The following is a 9,917-nucleotide window of genomic DNA, read 5'->3' as shown; positions in this document are numbered from 1 at the left end:
GTAAAACACGCTTGAAACATAAAGGAGAAGCCGGCTGAGAAGCAGCAAACAGGATTCAAACATCAAAAAAGCAAGATCTTCAGCCCCATCCCAGGCGAAAGATCAATTCAGTTCAGAAGGAGATGGTTGTGAAGATCGTCCAGTTACTGCCATTGAGACTATCGTCATCACAGAGAAGATCGTTCCTAAAACCCAAGGGAAGAAGAAAAAGAAGCATGCGCAGCATGGGACGACCAAACCAGAGAATGAGCAACCGACTGACGTAGAGTGCAGAAGTGCTCAGAAGACCGTGAGTGACAAGACCGAGAACCTTGATGTGAAGGTGACGACAAATGGTCTGGATAAACTAGCATCTCATCCTCCCACCAATTTGGATATTACTAACAAAGATAGCATTCAGAGAGTCATGTCAGTGAGACCCAAAGTACAGTCCAGTGGGAGTTTTGCAGCCAAGATGGACCCTGTTGGCATAAATGCCACTCAGAAAGCCACTTCTATAAAACTCAAAGTTGATGCCAGTAAGACAGCCATGATGGAAAATAAGACGTGCAGTTCAGATTCTCTAAGCACGCGTTTATCCAGCATGCTGAATGAAGACATCAAGCGCAGGCGAATCACAGACAAGTTGTCTGGAGCAGTTCCAATAAGGACGAGGCCACAGCTGCCCGCAATTTTCCGCCAGGCAAGAAAAGATGGAGAAGATACGACCATGAGAGCTTACAGTGAGGTTGTCAAGCAGAAGACTCCGTCACCCAAAGAAGGTTCTCCAAATTCATTCCTGTTCAACTTCATATCAAATATCAATCCATTAGAACAGGGATGTCCATTCTGCTCCCAGGGGCCTAATGTCCGGGAGAGTTTAGCTTCAACCTGCCAAAAAAACTGCCACACTTGTTTTCTAGACTTTAATTTTCTGGTTAAGGTGTGTTTGATGAGGACTAAAGCTAAATTCTCCAGGCCCTCCAGGAGCAGATTTGGACATCCCTGCACTGGAACATTTTGTGTTTTTATAGTATGTGTTACTGAGTCAGAAATGTCATAATCATCCAGTTTGACCCAGGGTTTCATATTTTATTGAAGCATACCTGGGCGTCGCCATTGGCTAGCGGACCCCACCTGCTGTTAGCATTCCATTGACTCCCATTCATATTTTTCAATTATTTGACAGCAAATAATTTTACATCTGAGGCATTTAAAGACTCCATTTATCCAATTATTATTTGTAAAGAAACACGAAAATGTATAAAAGGCCCCATTACCTTGTATCTTACGGTGTGGCCCGATAGAAGCAGTTCTTTGTAAAAATAGGCAAATGATTGCATCATAACCTGCGACTCTGTCGCACAGTAGAGAAATTACCGTATGGACACCTTTTCAAAGATTCCTGTTTTGGGTGTTTACACGGAAACGATAACGGTGGCGTTTTCGAAAACTTGCACTTTGAAACCCGTTTTCAAAAATATGCATTTTTAGTCCCCAAAATGCCATTGTCATGTAAATGAACAGGCAAAACAAAAAATAAATATTTTCCCGTTTTTGGCTGAAAACATTGTCAACTAATAATTTTAGGATGATTCAAGTTTTTTTTTCTCTTTAGAATAGAATAAATTGGAAGCAGGTCATCAAATAAATTTCTCTAAAATGGACTATAAATGATGAAACTTTCTATGTTTTTGTTGTAGTTGTGGTTCCTCGTGTAGTCTCAGAGATCCAGGCGGACCCAGTCCCTGACGACCCCAGAACATCTTGCTTTGGTGCCAGTTCAGTCCTGTCCCACCCGATGCCACCATTAAGTGGACTAAAGAGGGAACAGTTCTGTCAGAGATAAACAAAGTGTAAGAAAACACCTCTTCTCCCATCAGCCCGTTTCACATTATCTGCCAACTTTATTGTTTGACTCTGGTTCAAAATTAAGTTTCCAAATAGAATTAGCTAACTGACAAGACCACATTTCTGAAGGGTATCTTTATAGCTTTTTACCACTGGGTGGCACTCGGTTCTTGTCCAAATCTGCTGTAAATTTACTCAGAGACCTGACTGAACATCAACGCTCTGGTGATTCAGCCATGACTTGGAGTAAGGGCAAAATGAACCTTTTAAATAACAGTGTGATTCATTCCCACTACATGCTGACTGTCCCTCCGACTCTCTCAAACAGGCTTCTGCTTTCCAGAATGATCCTTCTGAGTTTAATTGCAGTTATACGGCATATAATCAGGATTTTGGGATGAACACCTGGTCTGTGTTGACCACTGTACTTAGTGCCCTTTGCCAAGATGTGTGAAGGGTTACTACTCCAATATAAATGTACAGTAAAATGTTTTTCTTTTCTTTCTGTAGGGAGAAGAAGGATGACAGCCGCTTCACTTTGACCATCCTAAAGGCTTGTAGTAAAGATCTAGGGCTGTACAAATGCAGCCTAAACGCCGCCAACATTTCTGTTTCGACCTCGGAGTACCATCTCACGTCTGAGGGTAAGCTAGTCTGCCTTCCCAGACTAATTATTAAATAGGTTATAAATTAAGATTTTAATTTGCTAATGAGAAAGTTATAGCAGGAACTCGTGCTCTGAAGTTTCAGCAGAGTAATTAATGTAATAGACAGAAAGAAAGCCAGATAAAGACTTATCTGCTACCAGAATGGCTCACTGCATATTATACAGTTCAGCTGTTAATGTACATTCTTTAATTATGCATGTGTGCAGCAGGAATACAAACCATACATAATACAGTCACGTTCAAGTTTGTGGACAGTATTTTTTTAAAGGAAATGTAATACTTTTATTCAGAACGGATGCATTAAACGGATCAAAAGTGACGGTAAATACATTTATAATGTTAGAAACGATTCCTGTTTCAAGTAAATAATGATTTTTTAAGACTCCTGAATAAAAAATATCTCAGTTTCCCCAAAATTTTAAGAAGCCCAACTGCATTTATTTTATAGGTTGCATTTATGTGATCAAAAAACAAATAAATAAAAATAATGAAGTAAAATAATAAATAAATGAAACATTAAACGGAAATATTAATACAATTTAAGATATGTATTTTCTATTTTAATGTACTTTAAAATATAATTTATTCCAGTGATGTCAAAGTTGAAGTTCAGCAGCCGTTACTTCAGTGTTTTGGTCCTTCAGAAATCATTCTAATGATTTTCTGTTCAAGAAACATTTCTTACTAAACCATGAATAGAAATGTCAAAAGTTTGTGAGAAATAATTATTTGTAGCACTGTAATCTTTACTGCCACATTTGATCAATTTAGTGTGTCCCTGCAGAATAAAAGCATTAATTTCTTTAAAAAAAAAAAAAAAACCTTTTGAGCTCAAGCATTTGAAGGATACAAAAAAACGTATTGAGCTCAAGCATTTAAAGGATAGTGTGTATATTTCCAAAATTTAGTGCTCGAGTCTGGGAAACCAATCCTGACTTTGCAGATCTATAAACATGAAAAAACAATCAATAAGATGGCTTTTTAAACATTTTGACTCACATTTGTAAAATGTTTCATTTCAGTGCTGATGGAACTAGTCATTCCGAGTCATGATCAACCAGGTAAACAGACCTTTCATTTCTATACAATCTGCTGTTCCTAGGAGTATCTTAACTATAAATGAACAGTATGGTGAATTATTTCTTTAATGAAAATCTCTATTTGTGTGAACGATTAATTCACATAACAATAGTTCTCATCCCATTTATGCTGTAATCTCCCAGCTGAGCCCAGGATTGTGGACGGCGATGAGGAGAACATCCAGTGCAGCCCACTTCTCTTCAAGGAAGATTTTCTTTCGGATCAATACTTTGGAGAGAATCAACCAGCGAGCATCGTGACTGAAAAGGTCCACTTCGGTGAAGGCATGCATCGCAAGGCTTTCAGAACCACTCTCAGAGAAGGCAATCTGCCGAGCTTCAACCCCGGCCATCCCTGCGTCCTGAAAGTACACAATGCCATCGGCTATGGGACCAAAAATAATGAGGAACTCGTCCAGAAGAACTACAGCCTGGCTGTGGAGGTGAGAATGGATGTCTCCAGGAAGATGTTTAATTAAGAAATTAGCTTAAGGAGATTTGGGACTGATTCCTTTTTTTCTATATTAACCAGGAATGTCATGTGCAGAATACCGCCAGGGAATATATTAAAGCGTACAATAGTGTGGCCAAGTCTGCAGAATCATTTGGAGAGCTGCCAGAGTAAGTTTTACTATACACACTTGGGAAGTGTAAAAAGTGCTGGGAAAGTTGTACACAGAGGATCTGTATTGTTTCAGTGTATCACTCAATTCAAGTGTAATTGTGTGAGGTGAAAAGACTTCTACATCTACTTAATAAGTGTACTGAACTTTTAACGGTTAGCAAAGATTTTCTAATTAAAGTAACATCTACACTACCATTCAAGTTGTTTTATGTATAAAAATACAATAAAATTGGTGATACTATTTAATTTAAAATAAGTGTTTTATTTTATTTGAATGAATATTAATATGTCATTTATTCCTGTGATGCAAAGCTGAATTTTCAGCATCATTACTCCAGTCTTCAGAGTCACATGATCGTTCAGAAATCATTCTAATATGTTGGTTTGCTGCTCAAGAAGCATTTCTTATTTTTATCAATTGAAAATAGTTGTGCTGCTTAATAATTTTTCAGGAGCCCGTGATAAGTTTGAGATTAAAAATATTAGAAATAAAAATATATATAAATGTCTTTCACTTTTCATCAATGTAATGCATTATAGTTGAAAATTTCCAGTTTCCATTAAAAAAAAATAAAAATTGGTAGTGGCTCTAGGACACACTTTATTCAAAAAAACAATTTTTATTTATTCATTAAATTGTCCTTAAATTCCCAGAATCATCCCGATTTATTTGGTGCACCGGCCGTCTAACAACATCCCTTATGCTACGCTGGAGGAGGAGCTGCTGGGAGATTTTGTGAAGTACTCCGTGAAGGACGGGAAGGAGATCAACCTGATGCGCAGAGACTCCGAGGCAGGACAGAAATGCTGCGCCTTCCAGCACTGGGTCTATACTCAGACCGAGGGCAACCTGCTGGTCACAGATATGCAGGGTAAATATCAACTTATTTTACCATGTTTTGCACATCATGACATAAAGAGCATGAGAAGGATGTGACTTTGAATCCTGGAGGGAGTGATGCATAATTATTATTATTTTTCTCTTTTACTCAGGTGTGGGTATGAAACTGACAGATGTTGGGATTGCCACCTGTAAAAAAGGGTAAACTCCCATTTAAAACGATCACAAATGTATTCTTTAAAAATGTGATATTTAAATACATTTAAATATATATATACACATTTTATTTAAATATGTACATATAAATGTTGAATATAAAAATAATAATTTTTTTTTTATAAATGTTAAAATATTTACTTTAAAAATAGTCTATGTTATTATTATGAAAGCAGTAATTATATATATATTTTCTTTATCATTGCAGCTATAAGGGATTCAGGGGAAATTGTGCCACGTCCTTCATTGATCAGTTCAAGGTTCTGCATCTGTGTAACCGGTACTGTGAGCTTCTGGGCCTGACGTCCCTCCAGCCCAAGCCCAAGCCAAAACCAAAGCCAAAAACACAACCCGCGCCAAAGAAAAAAACCTTCGGTCCTGTACTGAGCGGCAAGTCCTGATCACACAGAAACTGAACTTCTGCTAGTAGGATAACTAGTGTTTTTGGCATTTTTTTTTTTTTATCAATGAAGTCTTGCTCAGGGACGAACTTGTTTCTGAGCTGTTTCTTTAAATGTAAGATGACATTCATCTGTAAGGACAGTAGGGAGCTGACTTCTTTCTTGAGAGCTCTTTTGTGCCATTTTAAATGAGTTTATTTTTTTATGTTTTTAAAGGGGTGAGTGGATTGACAATTGATGTGATTTTTTTGTTTTTTTGTTTAAACCAAAGAAATATCAGCTATTGTGTTTTTATCCTGATTTGCTTTGTCGAAGAGTTGTGCCAGCGGTGCTGCCATCTGATTCTTTATTATTAGCCCACTGGCACTTCTGAACAACTTCATGTTATTATGATTGTTTGTTATAATATGTGCAATAAGTGCTTAGTTTATCAAACTGCTAAATCTTAAATAGACATTTACTTTATGAGTGAGATTAATGTACAACACGGTAAAGGTTTATTGTTGGATCTGAATGCGACTGCTAGAATTGAATGTTTGAAGCTTCTCATTTTCAGTGGTAAAGTACTTTTCACACACGCAAAATTTAAAATGTTTTCTTTCATTTTGAAAAAAGTTCTTCAACACTGTCTCTGGGAAGGATGAGGTGGTAAATCTGACACTGTGGAAAAGTTTGTACACTTGCCCTAGTAAACAGCTGTTGATTTGCCTCAGGAAGAATGACAAACCTCCACCTTTACGTTTCCATCATCCTTCCAAAGTCAAATGACTTATTGCCTCACTGCTATATATAAGCACACACGTCTGAAGCCATGTATTTGTCCTGTTAATGATAATGACCTGCACAAATGAATCACCTGAAATACTAAACTGTGATGTTACTGTAGCTATTTTCTGCAAATTTAGATAGTCTTATCTATTAGTCTTAGTGTATGTGGAGTGAAGGTCAGAGGTTAGCAGATTCTTGTGCTGGCTTTGAATGATCTCTTTGAATGATATGTTGTGAATTAATACGTTTTTGTTGTTGTTTTCTTTTCTTTGAGTCTGGCTTTTATTTTAATCACAACCTTAAAAATTTTACTTGAATCATTTCATTACTTATTTTATATTAATGTTAGCTTAAACTCAAATAAAAAGAACAATAAATGTAACACTTTAATAAATTATATATATATATATATATATATATATATATATATATATATATATATATATATATATATATATATAAACAATTTATTTGCCTAAAATGTATATTATAAAATTTCATTTTGCTTTCTGTAGTCTAAGGAAAAATCTGACATTATTTTAGTTAAACTAAAGTTAGTTCAACTGAAACATAAGAAAATTATTAAAAGATATATTTTATTACTTATTTTATATAAGCATAAACTTTAAATAAAAAGTCAAAGCTAATATTCATCTATATATTTATGTTTTCATATTTACACTTAAAAGTTTCAGATTTGATTTCAAAATGCAAAATTTGAATGATGTACAAAACTACAACTAAAAAAAAAAAATCACTATATTTTAAAAATCTGATTCAAACTCCAAAATGTTAAAAAAAAATGAAGATGAAAAAAGAAAATAATAAATCTTCATTAAACTAACTATACTAACACAGCACTTCTTTACTGTCACTTTTGATCAATTTAACGCATTCTTGCTGAATTTCAAATAACACAAACCATTAAAACGCTTCAAGAAACTTCCACGTTTTTTATTGTCGTGATATGATACTAATACTGTACAAAATATGAAGAAAGTGTGTAACATGACATGCATACTGTCTGGCAGCTGGGTCATAGCTCACATATGCCAGGCATGAGCTCTTACATCTATTTTTGGAAGATGCCAAATTATCAACCTGGCAACTCACACTTAAAGACACAAGGGCGTTTCGCATTCCCACTATAGTGTCCATCATCATTATTGTGTTTCTCTGTGCTGATTGGCCGAGGTGGTTGTGAGGTCTCACCGTGGCTATTTAGTGTGATAATGGCGTTTGACAACACAGGATACAAACACCATTGTCACACTCCACAGCTCCGGAGGAAAAGACAGGAGAGAGAGTGACATAGCCTTGTTTTTGCTAATAGTGAAGAAGGAAATAGTAGTGTATTTTTTTCACCTGTGATAGCTGGACCTTTATCTAAACTTTGTCCCTCTCTTGTCTTTCGTTCAGCAGCTGGCTCTCGCTATGGTCATGTGTGAATGTTAGCGATTATCGTTGCGTTTACACGTCTGTCAGTTGAGTGGATAGTGGCGGGAACCGTGCAGATGGTCTCTTCTGAATGATCCGTTATGCCTTCGATCAGGAATCTTCAACAGAGAGTCCTCCCGTTATTGAGCTCAAACATATTTTAGTGAAAATAAAAAGTAACCAAAAACACAACTATATACGTCAGTTCAGATAAACATTTCAGTATGCGATTTTAACGTCACGTACAAGTATATGACTGCAATGACATGAAGTATGTAAATATATTAGTATAATATATTTTTTTATATATATTTTTTGAGCAGGCACCTTAAGGAAGGTTAGGCTTAACTTTTTGAAGCGTCAGGACAACTAAAAAAAAAAACTATTTTTTTGGACAATATATCCATTCTCAAGTCTTTTTGTGGACATGTTAACTTACCACAGACTCTGTTCAGTAAAGATGGCTGATCCACATGACCCTTCGTGCTGTAAGAATAGTGAGAGCACTGAAAAAGACACTTTATAAAACACTAACACACACACACACACACACACACACGCATCGTCTCTCCCAGTGATCCAGTCTGCAAGAAAATGAGAAACAAGTCCGGTTTATGTCATGACTGCTCATTCTACTCTCCTTTAACCTCCATATATGTACCTACAGGGGGTTTAGTCAAACAGTTTTGTGATAAGCTTAGAGAAGTATTGATCCAGCATGATGTGGGGACGAGGTCACTAACCCAAAACCTGGGAGTGCTTCAAAAAAAAAAAAAAAAAAAAAAAAAAAACATTTCCTCTTAACACACTAACAATTTTAATGAACCTATAAAACCTAAAACCATGAAAATAATCATTTAAGACACTTGTGAGATATAAATAAGAGTCAGACCACCCGAAACGCCTCTTTAAACATATGATCAGTGATTAAAATATTTAATATGGCTACACTCTAGGTCCCTAAAGCTTCTTCCATTCAGTTCCAGAATTTGCAAATATAATCATACCTAATTTCCAAGAAGTGTTGACAAACATACTTCAGTTAGTGGTGAAGCTCATTCTGTGTGTCCCGGGCTCTGATGTGACGTTGTTTGTGATTGCAGAAAGGGAGCACTTGATAAAGTGTACAGGCCACTTTTATTTGCTTGTCCTTGGATCTGATAGCTGTCCGACTGCACGTGTGAATGAACGGAGTTTCCTTCACCGCTCAGCAGAGCCTCATACCATGTGTTTAGCAACATTCATGTAAAAATGAACATGATTTGACAGTCAAATTGTGCTGCATCAACTGTCCGGGAAACTAATATATAGGTTTTTTTTTTTTAATAGTTTTGTTTAGTGAATAATCTAAGAACACTTTAATTGACATGTTAAACAATATGCTGTTACTATTGCGAGCTGCAACAACAAATGTATAATATAAAGTAAAATTTTAAATATGTTTTTTGGCTTGAAAAAAAAGATAATATTGTTGCATAATAAAATGATTTATAATTTACATAAAAAAATATACATTACATAAAAACAGATCACACATAAAGGGCTTTCTGCCCCCCCCCCCTCCAAAGTTGTCATAATTATGCTGTGAAAAAAAATAAAAAATATATATATATATATATATAATAAATAAATAAATTCCATAAGGACACAATAAATTGACAATAACAATAAATAGTAAAATTGGTTTATTTTAAATAACTTTCTATTCATTAAATAATCATGTCCAAACCCCACCCTCAAATATACATGTGTGTGATATGTATGTTTGTGTATATATATGTGTGTGTGTGTGTGTGTATGTATGTATGTATGTATGTATGTATGCATGCATGCTATATATATATACACACAGAGAGAGAGAAAGAGAGAGAGAGAATCAGTCCCTTATTTGACGATTATTTGAAGATTTTAGAGATGATTTAGGCTTGCAATGTTTAAGCATATAAAAGCATAAAAAAAAAACAACATTGTAGATAAATCGACACAGCCTTGAACTACATTACAAAGATGGTTGCCAGATTTCACCTGGTTAGCTGTGCCTGCAGTGTTGAA

General features: G+C 35.6%; 1 protein-coding gene and 1 long non-coding RNA gene across 5 annotated transcripts; one reads left to right on the top strand and one right to left on the bottom strand.

The window, feature by feature from the left end:
* The first annotated feature begins 89 nt into the window (after positions 1-89).
* LOC113064351 (alpha-protein kinase 2-like) lies at positions 90-5,865 on the top strand. The gene is made up of 9 exons (XM_026235114.1): positions 90-761; positions 1,683-1,835; positions 2,341-2,474; positions 3,521-3,559; positions 3,722-4,020; positions 4,110-4,198; positions 4,857-5,074; positions 5,196-5,244; positions 5,468-5,865. The coding sequence occupies exons 4-9, from the start codon at positions 3,526-3,528 to the stop codon at positions 5,658-5,660; spliced, it is 882 nt and encodes a 293-aa protein (XP_026090899.1). The 5' UTR covers positions 90-761; positions 1,683-1,835; positions 2,341-2,474; positions 3,521-3,525; the 3' UTR covers positions 5,661-5,865.
* On the bottom strand, positions 4,811-9,172 carry LOC113064361 (uncharacterized). Of its 4 annotated transcripts, none has more exons than XR_003278810.1 (4): positions 8,873-9,172; positions 8,305-8,449; positions 7,794-7,984; positions 4,978-5,052 (listed from the first exon to the last, which is right to left on the bottom strand). It is a non-coding gene; the product is annotated as an uncharacterized LOC113064361 (long non-coding RNA). The 4 variants fall into 4 exon arrangements; XR_003278811.1 differs by having other exon boundaries at positions 8,903-8,938; XR_003278809.1 differs by having other exon boundaries at positions 4,811-5,055; positions 8,305-9,172.
* Between the last annotated feature and the right edge of the window lie 745 nt (positions 9,173-9,917).

Source organism: Carassius auratus, chromosome 46, assembly GCF_003368295.1.
Source record: "Carassius auratus strain Wakin chromosome 46, ASM336829v1, whole genome shotgun sequence".
Taxonomy (NCBI): Eukaryota; Metazoa; Chordata; class Actinopteri; order Cypriniformes; family Cyprinidae; genus Carassius; species Carassius auratus.
The sequence above is the reverse complement of the archived record's forward strand: the minus strand, read 5'-3'. Positions and strand labels throughout refer to the sequence as shown.

Bases quoted from the DNA above. Each gene is read 5' to 3' on its own strand.
- LOC113064351 (XM_026235114.1), top strand. From the start codon at position 3,526: ATGGAACTAGTCATTCCGAGTCATGATCAACCAG. The intron at 4,021-4,109 runs GTGAGAATGGAT...TATATTAACCAG, and splicing joins ACTACAGCCTGGCTGTGGAG to GAATGTCATGTGCAGAATAC. The intron at 5,075-5,195 runs GTAAATATCAAC...TCTTTTACTCAG, and splicing joins GCTGGTCACAGATATGCAGG to GTGTGGGTATGAAACTGACA.